Source organism: Typha angustifolia, chromosome 9 (genome assembly GCF_048772165.1).
Source record: "Typha angustifolia cultivar Huaian chromosome 9, ASM4877216v1, whole genome shotgun sequence".
Classification (NCBI taxonomy): Eukaryota; Viridiplantae; Streptophyta; class Magnoliopsida; order Poales; family Typhaceae; genus Typha; species Typha angustifolia.
The window spans coordinates 2,774,427-2,792,744 of record NC_133247.1 but is presented as its reverse complement, the minus strand read 5'-3'; the positions used below and the strand labels follow the sequence as shown (position 1 = coordinate 2,792,744).

At 38.6% G+C, this 18,318-nt stretch overlaps 3 protein-coding genes across 3 annotated transcripts; all 3 read right to left on the bottom strand.

The window, feature by feature from the left end:
• Positions 1-146: 146 nt before the first annotated feature.
• LOC140767205 (uncharacterized) lies at positions 147-3,415 on the bottom strand. Its single transcript, XM_073107039.1, has 4 exons — positions 3,169-3,415; positions 962-1,209; positions 498-678; positions 147-377 (listed from the first exon to the last, which is right to left on the bottom strand). The coding sequence occupies exons 1-4, from the start codon at positions 3,316-3,318 to the stop codon at positions 252-254; spliced, it is 705 nt and encodes a 234-aa protein (XP_072963140.1). The 5' UTR covers positions 3,319-3,415; the 3' UTR covers positions 147-251.
• Positions 3,416-3,982: 567 nt separating this feature from the next.
• LOC140766968 (phospholipase D gamma 1-like) lies at positions 3,983-13,410 on the bottom strand. The gene is made up of 10 exons (XM_073106693.1): positions 11,814-13,410; positions 10,419-10,535; positions 9,525-9,719; positions 8,697-8,945; positions 8,540-8,608; positions 8,301-8,448; positions 7,483-7,631; positions 6,319-6,492; positions 5,109-5,306; positions 3,983-4,519 (listed from the first exon to the last, which is right to left on the bottom strand). The coding sequence occupies exons 1-10, from the start codon at positions 13,329-13,331 to the stop codon at positions 4,226-4,228; spliced, it is 3,111 nt and encodes a 1,036-aa protein (XP_072962794.1). The 5' UTR covers positions 13,332-13,410; the 3' UTR covers positions 3,983-4,225.
• Positions 13,411-15,715: 2,305 nt separating this feature from the next.
• LOC140767340 (subtilisin-like protease) lies at positions 15,716-18,053 on the bottom strand. Its single transcript, XM_073107205.1, has one exon. The coding sequence runs from the start codon at positions 18,048-18,050 to the stop codon at positions 15,831-15,833; it is 2,220 nt and encodes a 739-aa protein (XP_072963306.1). The 5' UTR covers positions 18,051-18,053; the 3' UTR covers positions 15,716-15,830.
• Between the last annotated feature and the right edge of the window lie 265 nt (positions 18,054-18,318).

The following is an 18,318-nucleotide window of genomic DNA, read 5'->3' as shown; positions in this document are numbered from 1 at the left end:
AGAAGGGAAATGTAGACAACCAGAGTGTAGTTGCACTCAAGCTGGTCAATATTTCCTGATGTAAAAATATTTCTGAACCAGAAGCAAACACAAATCTGTGAAGCTAGTGACTAAATATTTCAGAATTTTTTGTTTACCATTCATGATGAAGATTGCTCGAGCTCAAGATCTGACTATTTACTCTTGTATGCATATGAGTTACAGAAGTTCTTTATGCCCAAAACAATAACTAGGCACTGAGAATCTTAACATCATTTAGCAAAAACAACATCTGACCGCAAAACATACTTAACGTCTTTTGTAACAACACGAGCTTCATGCAGCATGCACTTGTCTCCATGAATGTGAAGTAGAGCCATTCCTTGTACTGGAGCTACCTGTAGTGCAGAACCTCATGATTCTCCAGATAATGAAAAATGCTTTCAAAGAGAGGAGACATAGAAAGAAATCCAGTCAGGTCAGAGGATGACAGAACTTTATTTGAAATTAAGCAATACCTCAGCCACAATTCCTCGTCTTTGATCATAAAAGACTGTCTCCCCTCCAACGAGTGTGGATGAATCCTGATTGCTGCTTTTGCCGCTAAGATATATTAACAGAGTGTACTGTGTTTTCTGTCCCTCTCCAAGATCAACACTCTCATCAATATGTCGACCAAAACGCTGGCCTACAGTATACCTGGAAATGTAACATCAGCATCAAGTGCTAATGGGAAATTTAGACCAAACACTGCAAATGAACACCAATTGATTATGAGAGCTTATACTTTTACCCTCATCAGGTATTGATGATAATCATTTCTCAAATCAGATATGAGCAGATCTAAACTTGGTAACAGACATTGCAGGGAATACATGTCGTCTACTTCTCTTTAGTACTGGATTTCTGTGAATAATATGAATCATGAATGCAGGGAAGATATATGGTAGATGAAAAAAGAAACAAGCAAATTCATAATCACCTGTATAATCTAATATTAGGATTTAGACCAACAGCTACTTTCCCTGGAAGTTTGATATCTTCAAATATTCCTTTTAAGCCAGCATCCCAAATTCTTTCAGCAAGGATTGGGTCAGCAACAGATATGCGGTCATTGTCTCTATATGCTTCTCCTTTTGCTGGACCGAGACTTCCTTGGTGACTGAAGCCTAAAGACTCTGCCACCTCAATAAAGGCCTTTGCTTCAGAAGTACTAAAGAAATTTGGTACCTAAAATGTTTCAAGTATAAATTAGAATAATATAAAGTTTCACTTCAACAATGTGATCAAATTCAACAATAGATAGGAAGAATGTGCTGAATTTCTGGTTATATAACTTCAATGCAATAACATATAAAGTATTGCTACTTGAGACTAATAGATGCATCTGTAAATAAGGCCACATTTGGTTTCCATTGAAAGGAAATCTAGAGTAGCGATGTAATTATTTATTTTTAAAACTATACCTCTAATCTAGAGTAGGAAATTAGGGTGTTCAGTTGTAAATTAAAATAGTGGTATAATAATTACCCTTGATGTGACGTAAAGTTAATATATAAGTACAAAGAAGCAGGAATTGACTCAAATACCCTCTCTTAATATATACATTCAAATTAGAGTGACTCAAATACCCCTCTTAATACATAAATTCAAATTAGAGTGACCCAAATACCCTCTCTTAATATAGAAATTCAAATTAGAGTATTCTCATTTCTTGTAAGTAGTTAGAAAATGCATATTTGAATAAGAAATGAGATAGGTGAATAATAGGAGAGAGGAGATAGGTGAGAAAATTGAGCGAAAACCTTAAGTTTCTGGAATGAAATAGATGAGTGGTAGGAGAGAGGATTTTAGACATGACATGTATAATACTAATCAAATCAAGGGTAAAATTGAACTTATGTGTGGAATGATTTAAATAGAATTTCTAATCTAAAGTATGGATAATTTGATGCCTAATTACAGATCTTGAGTTGTGTTCTTAATCTAGAATAAGGAATTATCTAATCAGGAACCAAACGGGGGAGAGAAAAGTACTACTAAAAGTTCAAAAAACTTTCCTTTTTGGGATCCCTTTATGTGTGTGTATCTGCTAGAGAAAGGGTTTATGTAGTTAGACTTTCTATTTGGGAAATTCCAGACTAGTCTTGTTCATATAGTGTGAACTCTGAAGTTCTCTTACTAAAATTTTGTACATATTGAAGTACCCATTTCTGTGAATCTTACAGCCCATCACCACCCGGATATAAATCTTGTTAACCTAGCATACGTAGTGAGTGTTACAAAACCTAAACAAACCAATTTTTCCTTGTTGACGTTAGCAAGATTTGTGGTTCATACACTTATCCAGAAATTTAAGTCATGCATTAAAGAATTAAACTGCTATCAATCAATAAGATGATGACAACCAAAGCAAAGAAGGGGGAAAGAAAGAACCAAAAAGAGCATATTCCTGAAGCATCCACAATATCTAATTATTTACATATGGCACTTTTTTTTTTTCTTTCACTTGTTCCTTATGTCTTTGAAACTTTATCTTTTCAAGTATTTCGCTTTTTCCATAATTCGTAGAATTTTCAGTTGTTTCTTAGCAACATCAAGAGTCGAGAACAATGGAACTGAAACTGAAACATGTACCTGTACGTGTCTAGCTAAAATTGAATTCAAGTTTTGGGCTTCACCCATATGCAAATGACCTAGATTTCAAGTCCTCATATTATGGCATGCTGAAGCAATCAGACCATCTTAGGATTGGCTACAATCTCGTGCTCTTCTTTTTTCTTTTCTTTTCTTTTTGTATCTTAGCATATTTAAAACCACAAAATCAGTGGAGAAACTAAATGCATAGGAATAGATAGCATTCCACTGGATCATGCCAATAACTAGCGAACGAAGTACACAAGTTGGCGTAGCTAGTTGTCACATGAGCCAAATGAGGCTAAGATGAAGTAAAAAAAGTCACTACACGGTCTCGGAAACCCTACAAGATATAACGAGTTCTGTTTGCTTCATATTTAAACCATTGCCGATTAAAATATAGTCTCGAACTCAGAAAACGAACCCTAATCATATCCACGAGCAATTCTCACCTACTTGTTTAACAATTCGAATCAATCTTAGAAACGTAATAGCAGAAAGCCTAAAAATTGCATCAAAATCGAAGAATATAAGGAGAGGTGAAGAACGTACCGTGAACAGATGGGTACCTTTGAGGCGATTGATTTGGAGATCCCTCTTGGGTTTGATGGCCGGCCAACTCCCTTCCATCTCATTTCCTCCTCCCGCCTTCGTCGTTTTCTTCGTCTTTTTCCTCTTCCTCCGTTGTTCTTCGTCTCCCATTGGATTTGGAAATTGTATTCCCCTCTCCAATTCTAATTGCTGACGAACCAATTTGGGGGCAGAGAGACCCCAACAATTTTAGATTACCTGCGGAGCTTCGCATACCATACAGCCGATTTGGCCATTCCTAGTTGGTCGTACTCGTGCTCGTGCGGACTAAAAGGAAAGAGAAATCTATATTTAACACCCTAACTTTTAATGTATTTGTGATTCACACCCTATATTTCATTATTTATTTTGCAAGACATACTTTTCTGATAATTTGCAAGCATGGCATAGGCCGAGATAGGTAACAAGAAGTCGAGAACTGGGATTCATGGGAGGCAATGGAACGAAGGCACGAAGGCCGAAGCACATGAGTCGGTGGGCCCCCATAGAGGTATAATAATGACTGTAATCCAAACAGCCTTGGTAGAAGAACAGGAAGAAAATTTCTGGAAATATGACGAAATCTATGAGCAGTACAACATTCAATCACGTTTAGAGATTTATCAAAAAAACAAAAACGATTTCAAGAAACTAAACCTGAAAGTGGCTCCAATATTAGTAAAGCTCCCGGCAGATAATTGCCAGGAATGAACCAAACAATCTCAACCGGCCATCTTCTATACAATGCATCACTTCATCTCTATGGAAAAAGAAATCTGCTGATTAAGGGTGCAAAGAAATAAAAATGGTATTTGATTTTCATTTTCTAAGCATACAGAGGTACTTAAAGCACAACGCCTCACAATTAAACAGAGGAAAATGCAACTCAACAGGTATCTGTTTCACACTTTCACGTATCAGCTAGCTAATTAATATATACAAAAGTCATTCTTTTCTCGAGTAAAAGTTCAATATCTATAAGTGACATGTTCGGAACCGTCTGTTGGTCTAAAACATTCCTGTACATTGTGGCCTATGTTCATATTGTAACATTATCTTGAATGGCAATAAATGAACCACATATATCTCCACCAATGTCTGGGAAAGTCTTGCAGCCGGGTAAGGGCTTCACCTTGCCCTTGCGATCAATATACACTGGGTACTTTAGAAGGTGGCCCCTCATTTCAGTGATCTCATCAGCAGCAAACTGTCGCCAGTTTTGTTCTCCAACAGCCCGAACATGTCTCACACAGTCAAGACTCTCTGGATGACTAAAGCTTTCATCGAGGGCTCCAATATGCTCAGCCCAGAGTGACATTCGATAGCCGTAAATCTACATGTAAGGTCACCAAAACCAAGTCAGATATCATCATGGAACAAACATCTTGATAGCACATCATAAAATGCTTTCACAAGCATTGAGTTTCTGTACTAAGTTCTATTTTGAGGAAGGCAAATGCTTAACATTTCAGTTTTAAGAGAAACCAAGATCATAAGTTTAGGTGGTGTTTTGATAATCTGAAAAACTTTAGGTGGTACACTGATAATCTGACAGATGAAAAGGAATCAAAATTTTAAGGGCTAAATGAAATTTATAGTGAACACTGCATCAACAAGATTGGGTGATTGATGTAAATGTGCGAGCCTGTGATGACAATATGATGAAAGAGCCAAGTATCAATGTCCTCAAATGGGACAAGGGAAACTAAGATCGTTAAACATTGGAGGCAGAAAGCCAGAAAGTTACTAGGTTAGCACCCAAAGAAGGATAGCCTCCATTAAGATCATTCTGGATTAAACAAGCATCAAGATGAAGCCAAGACTGTCAGAAGACCATTGCAAAGAAAGATACTGCATTCTGAAGGTATTGCAGAAAGCCTCACTCAGATAATCGAGCAAAGTTTATAGCAGAAGTATACTACCTGTCCACGAGGAGCAGAGAGCTTTCCTGCCCATGTATATTGAGGCTGGTATGCACCCATTGCAATCTCAGTATCTCTGGTACCTTCCAAGGACCTCTGATTGATGTTTGCTGATCCGATTATCACATATTCATCATCCACGATCATACCTTTTGAATGTACATATATCATGAATCTCCTGCTCTTCCTCGCATGCTCCTGAGAAAGTAGCAAAATTCATGTGAAGCAACCAGTCTATCTCTATTTCTTCGAGTTTTTTCAAGACAACAGATTGATAGCATTAGATATCAAAGCATCTGGATTTTTTACTGGGCTTGTATCGCCATTTTTTTTTCTCATACTTCCCTGCTCAGTAACTAAATCCTGTGCAATTTCCTTTTTTTTCAGGTCAATCATCAACCATCAAGACCTCTACCAACTTCTTGATTTGAACTTACTACTTGGAATCCCACTGGTATACAAATGACAAATCATTTTGAGGACTAAAGTATTACCCTTAGACTTTGCACCTTGAACTCTTGATATACAAAACTATGGATTGGAAGAAGATGATTCTCACACAGAGAGTTAACTAATCATGATTTGAAGTTTGCCAGAGACAGAATAGTACAGGTCAAAAGTTATTGAAAGCTAAGGCCAAAACTCATCGATCAAGGCTGAGACTTGCAAGATTGTTGATTTTGATCTTCCTTACAGGCCACAATTAGCCAAAACCAATCCGTTTCAGCCCAAATTTCTTGTTTTATCTAGGGGTTTGAGATCAAAACCAAAGCTTTGAACCATTCAAGCATTAACAGAAAGTAGCCTTCTGAGCTAACTCACCACAATAAATGCAAAGTAACAAATCAACCTAAACTCGACCTATATGAGCACTATTAAGAGCTCGACCTGAAGTTCCACATGGGAATGGATTTGATATAATATACTGCCAAGCCTAGCAATATCTGTTCTATAAAGATTTTCTTTTCCTTTTTCGTCTAGTGTAAATGGAAATGGGAGAGAGCTATGCATTTCCATTTTCACGCCCAGCCATTGAAATGCAGACTGATAGGAACTTCTTAGCCAATTTGCTGCCAGAGCTGAGCTTTTCTCCTTATATAGGCATTGCATGGTCTATAATCATACAGTAACTGTAACAGAAGATATTTGGTCCAAAAAAAAAAACTGTAACAGAAGATATCAAACTGTTGTCAGATGAATGAGTTCTTACTTGAGGAGTACTTGCAGCATTTGGAATTCCATTTGAAGCATTATTTATGTCTTCTGCCTCACGATTACCAAGGCAAAAGAAGTTCAAATAATCTTGTGGCTCATACTTATCCTCAAGGCCAACTTCTTTCAAGGCCCTATAAATTGTCTCATACATCATCTTCATCGTCTTATTCTGCAATGTTACATTTACAATGAAATAAGAAAAAGGGTATTGCACATACCATGAGAAAGACAAAGGAATATCAAAGTAATGCATAAGTCATGTATGTTCTATGTATTGATATATAAATAACTTAAAACTTAAAAGCATTGTAATGCAACTTTATGTTGTTAATATGGAATACTGTTTATCAGGAATGAGAATAAGGCATTAAACTCACAAAAAAAAAAGAACCAGAAGTGAAAGATCATATGGAGTTCCAAAAGGGAAATGTTAAGTAAGCAAATAAATGATATCTTGTGCATAATTAGGTAAAAAGAGAAAAAGGGCTTCTTAAGGTCATGCAGCAGCAACCCAGCAACAGAGCTTTATGTCGATGTATTATTTAAGCTCTCAACATGAAAACAAAACCCTGTGATTCCTCCAAACTGAAAATTTTAAATGTAACTATGTAAAAAAAAGTATCAAATCTTCCATTTGAAGAGAAAAAACAGTATATTATATGACAAGTACGAAAAAATGTCAGTTAGATGAAAAAGAACTAAACAACTTTCTGATGATATGCATCAAGAGAAGACCTCATAAATTACTCATAAGCAAGACAAAGGAACTAACTCTTCCTAATAAATAGGTTGGACAACTAAGCTAACCCTTGCAAAAAAACGGATAATAACACAAGCTCAAGTTATGCGCATATAACGGTCCAGTAAAAATTTTATTAAATATCAATCCTAAAGTCTATAGGGGGGATCAAACCTATAATCTCTAAATTGGTTAGTAGAACTGAACCACTGCACTACAATGACGACCTACATCATGAGATGTCTTTACTAGCTATATTTTGACTTTATTCAAGGAGTGTATTTTTTCTTGAACATAACTAAAAATATTGATATACAGAAAGGGAAGCCACAGACCATGTCAAATTCACAAAATAAGTCTAGCATATGCAACGACCATAGTTTTCTTCAACAACATGCAGTAAGACAACATGGAGCTAACCTGCCAAAAAAGAATCCTTTGTGTAGCAGCACCAGTTGGGCTACCCTCAGGCCACATTGGAATAACAATATATGCAGAGAACCTCTCATTCGCCCTGATCTTGTTTGCAATTTTAAGGGCAATTTCTATTGGTATTAGATTATCAGCACCTACAAAATAAAATATCCTTCAGAATTCTGTATAGGAGGAAAAGATCAAATGGATAAGTGGCCAAAATTCCAGCAAGGTATCAGTAACATCAATAACAAGAACTAAAACTCTAAAAAAGTTCATCAAACTTTACAAACAGAACTATGTAAGTAAAAAAAAAAAAGCAAGACACAATCTCAAAATAAAAGAAAAATGATCCAAACAAAGGGAAAATTCCCTGTTTGAGACACCTCTTTTATGCAATGGCATGTAGTGATGTAGATCAAGAGGCATGTGAAGATGATAGAGCTGATTGCCATCTTTTGCAATCTGAGATCTCTTTTCCAGTCTATATATGCATGTCATTAAAGATAAAAGTCACAAATAGTAACAGATTCCAAGGAAAACAGTGGATTGCTTTATGGATTACCAGCTATGGCAATGCTTCACTTTTTCATTTTTCTTTTCTTTTTTCCTTTCATTATGGTTAATTGCAATTTTCATAACTTTTTGGTTTAAGTGGAGGATAAAGAGAGGCAAAAGTTATTTAATACTTACACATAAGAATACATAAACTCGCAAAAACCAATAATAATAACAAACCAAGAATCCTTGATATCCAACTTTTGTTGAATAAACATATATATTACCACAATTATTGAATCTCTCGCCAAGGATATCATATTTACCTATGTCCTTGTTTGAGTCCCAATTAAATGAAGAACCAAGGAAATACTGATTCTCGATATAAATGAAGTGTTGGGCTGCTCGAATGGCATGTACATAGGCTGCATGTATGCTCATATCAATCAGTACATTTTTCCCACATACGAGGTTCTGTTGGTAAAATTATAAAGTATTCCATAGTCAGAAAGCAGCAATGTGTAGCATGCAACAAAAAGATAGAAAAGTATGAAGCTTCAGATACCTTGCTGGTAGCCAATTTTGGATCTTTTGGAAATCCTTTAACAGAGTTTGAATCAATTGATCGGAATATCTGTTTCATGGAGCTAAGAAAAGCTCAAAACAATGTCCCTTAAGGGAATAATGTGAATCAGTAACAAACAGAAAAGGTGTGGATTTACCTGTACATGCCATGTCTCTGGATCGTTATCAGTAAGATACAGTGAATTATTATCATATATGATGTCAGACATTCTATTAATCTTGAGCAATGCATCATCATGCAACTTTCCTAATTTTTTAATTCCATGACGTTTTGATGCCTTCAACCAGCGCTCTTCAAAGTTCTTCAAAATGTCATAAGCTGCTGGGCCATCAATTTTAGAATGCAAGTCATGCCAGGGTTCTCTTGGACCACGGACATCAACACTCTGCAAGGAAACAGAAAAAGGATAAAGTTTAATGAATAGACATCAGAAAAATAAATTAAGAAAAAGAAAATGGAGAACTTTCACTGATGAAGTGGGTGGGTTTTTTTTATATACTTGCAAGCAGTATGTATCAATTCAGGACATGCTGAGCACATAAAGAACAATAAGACAGCTTTAAGACATTTTCTGATGAAAATTCTCTACCGTAACTGTCTCGATATTTGTGGCTTACAGAAATAAAGGGCATCAATAGTTAGATATTATGAAACGTGAATCATCTAGAGACAGAGGGAAAATATTTTGAAAATATATTGCTGTGCCAGATATCATATTGAGGAGAGATCCCTACAATAGGTACTTTGTTAGAATCCTCATAGATTAAATAAGTAAATTATTAAACATTTTGAAAATAAATTGCCAACTTTTTTATAATTACATTATACAAACAACCATAAAAAAAAAAGATAGGCTCATTAGTTCTAGTAACTGACCAATCCAAAATTGTATAATAGAAGTTTACTTAAAAAAAGTACAGCAGAAATTAAAACATCAATAGACCAGTACAGGATCAAATATTACCGCAAAGTTAGGATTGTGATAGTCATCCTTATGCAATGTTTGGAGTGTCCTAAATAGAGGATGTCTTGGTGTATCGTACCTCCCCCCACACAGATCAAGACCTCCAACAAAAGCAATGATTTTTTGTTTACCATTGCCAGCATCAGCATCCACGATCACTGTTTTCTGATGATGAGTAAAGATAGTTCCAGTTTCCTGGTATATTGAACATTGGATATGAGTGTTAGGATTCAGGAGATTCATCATTTTAATAAACCAATCAGGTAATATTCCCAGCACATCTAAGGGTTCACAGATATAAAATATCTCCTATAATTTAAACATCACAACACTAGAGCATGAACATCTGCATTTTTCAACTTTTTTATAAATTTCAAGATACTAGAAAATCAAGTTCTCATTAATCTTCCAACTCCATAGCTATATTGCATGTATCACAACACAGAATATGACAGAATCACATTACAGTAGCTAATGAAGCATCTCGACATTTGTTCACAAGAAAATTAGAGAACTATAAGTACTAAAGTAACAAATAGTTTCCATGTTAGACCACTATAAATGCCATGCCCCAAGTCATGGATGGCATAAGAATACAAACATCATGCAGCTCTAGCTGCACCAAGATTTAGCTTCCTGCTCAAAGGAATTGACACTGTCCTACTTCTTGTATACTAATACCATTGAGGCATTGACACAACATAACATATTGCTTGCATCTTCTGAACATCTTAAATATTAGTTATCACTTATCACCTATCTAAGCACTCTGGAAGTTCTACCAAAAGTTCATAAGACAGGAAGCAACTAAAAAACAAAAAAAAAAAAAATCCACTGTTTTGTGTAATAAATAAGTTAATAGCATGAATTAGTTTAAGTGACACAAAAGGTAACCTGTTGTTTAACCCAGCTATGACGTTTTCCAGCAGAACGCGGACAAAGCAACACTTGGACTGAAGAATGCTTGAAAAACCGACGTGTCTCCTCATCACGAGTACCCATAATACCATTCTGCATGAAAAACTTTGATAAGCAAAGCAGTAACGAAATGCATTGATGCCTCCATGTATGTATTAGGTTCTTTAGTAACATGGCAGATCAAGCAGAAAAATCAAAATCAAAAGCAGTTATGCTAACAAATAAGAGAACAAGCAATAGAAAGCCTAGACAGAATTAGTGAAACCCCTGATCATTGGAACACATCAAGCAATTCAATGCAACCATGTTCACATAAAAATGAGATCAAGAACATTATGATGCTATCAATGCAAAGTTCTGAATGTGCTAGTAGTTTATAGTTAAATTATCAATCATCTTAGTCCTTTTTTATAAAATATAGATAATTACTCTGCAGATTAAAATGTAGGAAAGTTTGCATATAACACCTTGCTTTTAATAAAATTGTGATTTATACCTTACATTTTCACTATTTGTAAATCGAATCCAATAACCTTGGGTTATATTTGAACTAACACTGTAAAAATATTACGTTAAGTAGAAATTTTAATTTTAAAATGATTAAAATGCTCTTATTTATAAAATAACTAAAATGTCTTTAGTATGACTTGGTTGAGGGTACTTTTGTAATTTTCTTAGTATAATTAACTTAATCCAAATATTTGATTAAGTTTAACTAACAGATTTAACAACGGAATATTTTTCGTATATATTCGCTAGATTATAGGACTCGATTTACAAATAATGAAAATATAAAGTATAAATCACAATTTCGTTAAAAGATAAGGTGTTATATACAAATTTTCCTAAAAATATAAAAACAAGACCAAGCAATACGGGCTACCTTGAGCTTTTTTAAGAGGCAGTCTTTTGAACCCTGATAGGTGCTTCCCAGAAGCTTCAACAGGTAATCATGGCAATACCCATTGGTCTGTCTAAAGAGGAAAAAAGAGCAAAAGCTAGACCCTCTTAGTGTCTAAATGCTACAAAGAATCTATATGCATGAAGGTTTCTTATTAGCATCTAACTCAATTTGGATTCTGTTTCTTCCACAACTTCTTCAATAGTTTATCGAGTACATAAGGTGAGAGCAAAATCTGATCAAATATTAAGCAAACACATGATCCTGCTAAAGAACATAGAGTGCTCATTAAAAGCCATATCAACACTGAGACGCCCATTTCTCTAGTAAAGAACAATTTGAATGTACTCTCTTAACTACTAGAAGCTTCGAAGATGCAGAGAATGATTTATAACTAAGTTATCAGTGGATAGATATGGTATGAAATCCTCAGCTAAATAATAAAATGACAGCCAGATTTGAATCATTACCGTCTTGAAAAGAACCAAATTTCTTGAAGTTGGATCGTCCCACACGAGAAGTAAGACTCGCACCCCTTCCTGCGACTTGGACTTCAGAAGTTCACCCAGTTTGGGAGATGATGCATTGCCGCCTTCACGTACCAGATGAACTGTATCGAACACTGACCACCCAGTGATGTAAACCAGACGTCGAGCCTGACTTATTGCATCATAAATGTCCTGCCAACACTTCCCATGATGATAATACATCCCATGGTCCAACCTCAACTCTGGCAGGCAACCATCCGGGACATGAGCATCCTGATACAATGTAACCTTACACCCTTTCCTGAGCTGGAAGTATGTGTTCGGCACCCCAAAGTAATCCGGCCCTATCCCTACACCTTGATGATACAAACTCAGCCTCGCCATTGGAATATACTGAATTGACAGAGTCAAAACTGCGCCGGGCTTGCAAGGCTTCCCATTTCTACCAAGAATAGGGAAAGTCCCTTCCACCTTCTCCCCGTAATAAATAGACTCCGCCGGGATTGACACACTCCCGATGTGCTGCGCGTCGAACACATCGCTGTCCTTGATCTCAAAGATTACCTCCGCCGTCTCGTGAGCCACTGGGAGATTGAAGTGCTGCGTCCACACCGGGTTCTCGCTGTTGCTAATGACATAAGTCCGGCCGATCGCCGCCGGACCGATCATAATTTTCACATACGGATCGCTCGTCATCGACGACATCTTGTCCAACTTACCACTTAAGGGGCGGATCAAGCGCGGGCCGATCATGTCCCCGAGTGTCTTAGAGAACATATCCATATTGGGCAAGTTTTTGGCTTCTCTCACGACCACGTCAAGATTCCCGTGGAGGAGGAGGACCTTGAGGGAGGCATTGACAGGCACGATCTGCATACCGTGCTGCGATCCGTGCTGCGACCCGTGCTGCGATCCGTGCTGCGACCCGTGCTGCGAGCCCTGCTGCGAACCGTGCTGCCATCCGGCGACGGGGCGGGGATCGGAGATGTGCATGCTCCCTAGGTCGGGGTACAAGGAAGAGGAGGAGGAGGACGACAACGACGGCGCGAGAGAAGATTCGTAGCGGGAGCTGCCGGCATGGTGGAAGCTCGAGGGATCAGGATAGGGGTAGGGGTAGGGTCTGTAATGGGGATCGGAGATGCGCATGTTCGCTGGGTCGGGATACAAGGAAGAGGAGGAGGGAGGCAACGACGGGGCGAGAGAAGAGTCGTAGCCGGAGCTGCCGGCATAGTGGAAGCTCGAGGAATTGGGATTAAGGAAGGGGTAAGGTTGGTAATGGGGTTCGAAGGAAGGAGGCGGAGATGAATAGAAGGGTGGGGGATACTGCAACGGGCCGGAGTGGTTTGATTGGGGAACAGGGGGTGGGGATTGAGATGGGAAGGAGGGGGAAGGGGAGAGATAGCGGATTGAGGGAGATGCATAGAGATCGTGGTGTGGTTGATGATCAGGAGGGGGAGGAGGAGGGTAGCCGTAAGGGTACGGGTTGCCGTAATTTTCCATTGGAGTCTTCTCCTCTCTCCCTCTCTCTCCTCCTGTGTTGATCTCGTGGAATTGGGAGGAAGAGAACTGCAGGTTGATTTCGTGGAATAAGGGTGGGTTGAAAAGAAAAAAAAAAGATGACGTGTCTTTGGAGAAAGAGAGAGAAAGAGATGGAAAAATTATTAGTTTCGTAGGAAGGAAAGGAGGCGGTGGCTAACGGCTAACAGTACGGTAGAGTTAGTTTGTTGATCGATATTTGAGAGAGACTGCCGACCACGTCACGACGCGCGAGACCCGGGAAGCGGGGGATTACTCCGCGAGGGGTTTTTTGGCAAATAAGCACCTATTCTGACAACTTCTTTTGAATATTTGCTAATTAGTCCCTCTATAATGAATATAAAGTGGGAAAATTGTATATCTTCTCCGATTATAATGTCGTTCATGAGATTTATCTGTAAGGCGCGGAAAGACTAACTATAGGGAGAGAGGAAGGATATTTCTGTTAAAAAGATAGAATATGTTTTTAGAATATTCCTTGTGAGCTAAGGTGGCTATTTGCAAATATGTCAAGAGAGCGACAGGGTCGCCGGTAAATCTAAAAAAGACGGATGTTTTTATACACACCTTGGAAAGGTGTACAAGCAAATCTATGATTAATATCATTTCTCAAACTCATAGACTTTCTTAATAATAATATACATGCTAATACCAATAGCAGATCAAGGTAGCCAGGCAACAACATATATGGTACGCAAACGCTACTAAAAAAATTGCAAATAAGATCTTAAAGCCCAAATAACGTATTGACGTTCTCATCAACCTGTGTCATGAGAAATTTATTTTTGGAAATCTTCCTCATTGTGCCATGCTGGAGATTGGATCCATCCATTAAGTTAGGTCATATCCCAAGGAATTACCCGTGCTGCTTCTTTTTCTTCTTCTTCTTCTTCTTCTTCTTCTTCTTCTTCTTCATTTACATACCCCCGCCGGCCCCAACCTTCCCATCCATTGACATATCTATAGAAAGAGGAATATATATATAATTAGCAGAGATGTGAGAATCATAAGCAAACAAGATCTGTTAGAATATTAATATAGAAAATAATGAGAGAGGGAGATTAATTAGTACGTACATTTTGGTGAGCAGAAAACGAAGCAGGCGCTTATGCACCGAATCCAAGATTGCGTGCACTTGTCCCAGCAACTTGCATAGCATTCCTCCGCCTCCAAAGCCGGCGAGAATAGAAGAATGACGCATACAACAAGCAAAACATGGCTCTCCATGGACGTTTCTTTTAATTCCTTCCCGTTAGCTTGTTGTGAACTAGACAGGACTTTTTGGTGTATCCAAGTATTTATAGAGGAAGCGAAGCATTCTTTTTTTTCATTAATGGAAATTTGCGGCAAATACTTTCGTAGCCATCTATATTTTTCAATCTTATCCAACGCTTACTAAAGCCGGTTTTGTCAGTTTATTGACACCCAGTGCCGTTTTCACGGTTTCACGGTAGTGAATTCAGAAAAAGTTCGATCCTTCATTAAAGAACTAATTAGTCAATAAAGGTTATATTTACATTTATCCTACCTAGCTAACTTTTCTCTGGTGTTTCTGGTGTTAAACGAGATTTAATCCAATTTATTCTCAATCTAGAAGCCAAAGTCTAACAAATCCAAGCTAAATCCTAATTATAGCTTATGAAATGTGAACGACTGAATCAGTTTTACGAGATGGGTGTTAAATAATATCCTTTTTAAATGGACGGTATGAATTGGCCTAACTTTCACTTCTCTGGTAAGTTCTTTAATTTTTTTTGGGTCACAATGGCAAAGACAAATCCAAAGAGATATCAAAGCTTTTTTTTTGCGTTTGTTTGCACGAGCAATGCCTTGGCACTCGAATTTACGAACAGTTAGAGCAAATTCTCACAGTGGCAGTGTAGTTTTCCACCTGGCTTGATGTGTTTTTTGATTTGGCATTACCTAAGTTGCTAGTTGGCATCGACTGCACTTGACTTGTCTACTAATGGACTTCTCAATCTCCACGAAAAAAAAAGGAAGATAACTTGCAATTACTCAAATGCTTTGCTTTCCGCAGGATTACTTCTCTGAGTAAGAAAAGAGAATATCTCAACATTAATAGCATAGTAATGGATGACAAGCACAGAATGTGCCTTTGCTAGTATTCAGACTGGGACCCAAGTTAAGATACTTTATGGATTCTGGTAGCAAGTGATAGTGCCATTTAAAGACATGGCACAACTAGAGGTTATCTCTTCATTTGTTTTATTACAACCGTAGTTGCAAAACTTCAGTTTTATTCAGGTTAGAAGGTGTCCATCTATTGATTCATATATAACTTCAGTTCATGTAATCATAGCAGATATTGCTTCTAATTGTCAACGGAGAACGCCCCATCTGCTTGTATCATACAAATAATATTACAGAAATATTGTACTACAAAAGCACTTTATATAGAGGAGTTTGATTATTGAGACATGCAAAATTGCTGCTACGCAGCCACTAAATTTTGGGGTAAACAACAATAGGACTTCTCACAATAAGTTCATCTGAAACCCACATCAGATTTCCCTCAGCAGTACTGTTGCTTCCCAAACTGCTGCAGTCCACCTTCACTGTGAAGCTCCTCTTCTCATTCACCTTCACAAAATGCAAAGTTTGCGGCTGCACAATCACTGAAACTTCCCCAGGCATGTCCACCTTCACTTCGTATGTTGAGTTTGCTTTCCCCACGTTTGTGACTGTTCTATTCACCACAATTGGATAAGACTGTCGATTTACTAGTATCGACGGGTAATTCAGGTCTGATTCAGTAATATTTTCAATATTGGAACAGCTAATGTTACGATGAGCTATCGCTGACACTCCAGAGTCTCCTAGTTCTAACCCACAAAGATAGGCTATGTAATCATTGACATCAAGGTCATAAATTAGTCCCGGATCAACTGCTTTTGATGGATTCACATAGCCTGCACCCATGGCAAAGAAGCTAGCCTTTTGATACTGCTCATCCTTAATCGGCTCGCCCCTGTGATCAACGTCATCAGATGTTGTCATGATTGCAGATTTGATTGCAGCAGGAGACCAATGTGGGTGCACACCCTTGATAAGAGCAGCAATACCACTGAGATGAGGAGTTGACATAGAAGTACCAGAGACTATGTTAAAGCTTTGTTCACTAGGATTTGCTTGGCTTGGCGCCCATGCTGCTAATATGTTCATGCCTGGTCCTGTGATATCTGGCTTTATAATACCTGGGCTAGCTTTACCAGGCCCCCTTGAAGAGAAGAACACAACCGTCGGAGCAGGGGATGATCCGACGTCCGTCCCCTTGAACAAAATCGCTGCAGTAGGATTAGCAGTTGAATTCAAGTAAGATACGATCTGACACCCTGCGGCATAGCTCACATGCGATGCAGGAAGAAAGTGAGCGTCGGCAAAAGTGGTGTACCCGTCGACCTTCGGATTCATAAGTATCATGGCAGCACCCCCAGCGCCTAGCACAGAAATCCCTTCATCAATTCTTCCTGTCAACCCGGTACTTTCGCATAGCACTACCTTGCCATTAAAATCCAATCCAACCAGGGAGCTGCAATCGGCACTTACAGAAGTATTGAACATTGCAGGGTACACCAAAGGCAACATAGTGGAGCTAAAGTTCTTAGGTTGGTATAGTGATTCACCGTCAAATTCCAGCCCATTGCCGAGCTTAACAGTGGCCCTTATGGCTCTATCCGTTGTACCTGCAGCCACTGTGAGGACCCAAGGTGCCTCATTTGAGATCGTACTCGGCAAGGGTCCTCCATTCCCTGCAGCACAACTAACAAATATCCCTTTCTCCATGGCTTTGAAGGTGGCAATCGCAATTGGATCATAATTAAACGGGGTGGAACCACCGCCAAGGGAGAAAGATAGCACATCCACCCCATCCTTAACAGCAGCGTCCAAGCCAGCTAAGATATCGACAATGGAGCAACGACTACGGCTACACACCTTATAAATTGCCAAGTGGGCATGGGGAGCCATGCCAACTGCGGTCCCATTGGCATTTCCTTGAACACTTGCATCTCTGACAAAATTCCCCGCAGCCGTGCTCGCTGTGTGGGTGCCATGACCCGAGTCATCAAATGCAGCATTGCTCCCAAAAGCCTGCGCTCCTATAACTTTCTTGTTGCAAAGATTACTACCATTAAATCCGCAGGAGCCCTTCCATTTACTAGGAGGTGGAGGCAAGCCTTCATCACTAAAAGAAGGGTGCGTGGGTAGTATTCCAGTGTCCAGAAGTCCAATTATAACACCCTTCCCTAGCCCAGAACCAGTCCAGAATCCACTTCCAACATGGAGGCCAAGGAAGTCCGGAGAGTGAGTGGTTGCCAAGGGGAGGAGTTGATCATGGTAGGTGTGAATGAACCCATCTTTCTCCTGCAAGACCTTGAGTTCTTGCTTGGTGAGCCTTGCAGCAAAACCACTGAAGACTTCACTGTAGGAATAGATCAGTAGTGAATCTTGGGAGTCTGCGGTTGTCTCTGGCAAGAATGATCTGTGCCAAGTCTTGATGTCAGCATCTTCTTGATGTTGCACATGAACTATGTAGGTCTCTCGTTCGACATCGGAGCTAGTAGCAAAAGTGGAAAGGAACAAGAGGGAAACCAAGAGGGTTTCAATCTTCATAGTGGAAGAGGACATCAAAGGAGAGTGGAGCAAACTAGAAACTTTCGCCATTTGGGTCTGTTTCTAAGATTTTGGATCTATTGGGTGTGAGCTGTAGAGCAAAAGTAGGCTTATGAGCTGTAACCAGCAACGTCTGATCTCACTAAATTCTCAGGAAAGGTTACATTTCACACCCCACATCATCATAAATTTCTAGTTCACAACTTATGTTTCTAATATTACATTTCGGGTCTCTTAGTTTTTAGTTTATTCTCATAAACTAAGAGAAAATATAAGTGCACAGTAAAATCTTTCCTGAATTCTATTTCTCAAATACATC

Excerpts from the sequence above, each read along its gene's own strand:
- LOC140767205 (XM_073107039.1), bottom strand. The coding sequence starts at position 3,318 with ATGGGAGACGAAGAACAACGGAGGAAGAGGAAAAAGACGAAGAAAACG. Across the intron at positions 679-961 it reads CCTAATATTAGATTATACAG|GTATACTGTAGGCCAGCGTT; the intron begins GTGATTATGAAT and ends TTACATTTCCAG. Across the intron at positions 378-497 it reads GACGAGGAATTGTGGCTGAG|GTAGCTCCAGTACAAGGAAT; the intron begins GTATTGCTTAAT and ends TCTGCACTACAG.
- LOC140766968 (XM_073106693.1), bottom strand. The coding sequence starts at position 13,331 with ATGGAAAATTACGGCAACCCGTACCCTTACGGCTACCCTCCTCCTCCC. Across the intron at positions 10,536-11,813 it reads ATTTGGTTCTTTTCAAGACG|AATGGTATTATGGGTACTCG; the intron begins GTAATGATTCAA and ends TTTTTCATGCAG. Across the intron at positions 7,632-8,300 it reads GGACTCAAACAAGGACATAG|GTGCTGATAATCTAATACCA; the intron begins GTAAATATGATA and ends TTTATTTTGTAG.
- LOC140767340 (XM_073107205.1), bottom strand. The coding sequence starts at position 18,050 with ATGGCGAAAGTTTCTAGTTTGCTCCACTCTCCTTTGATGTCCTCTTCC.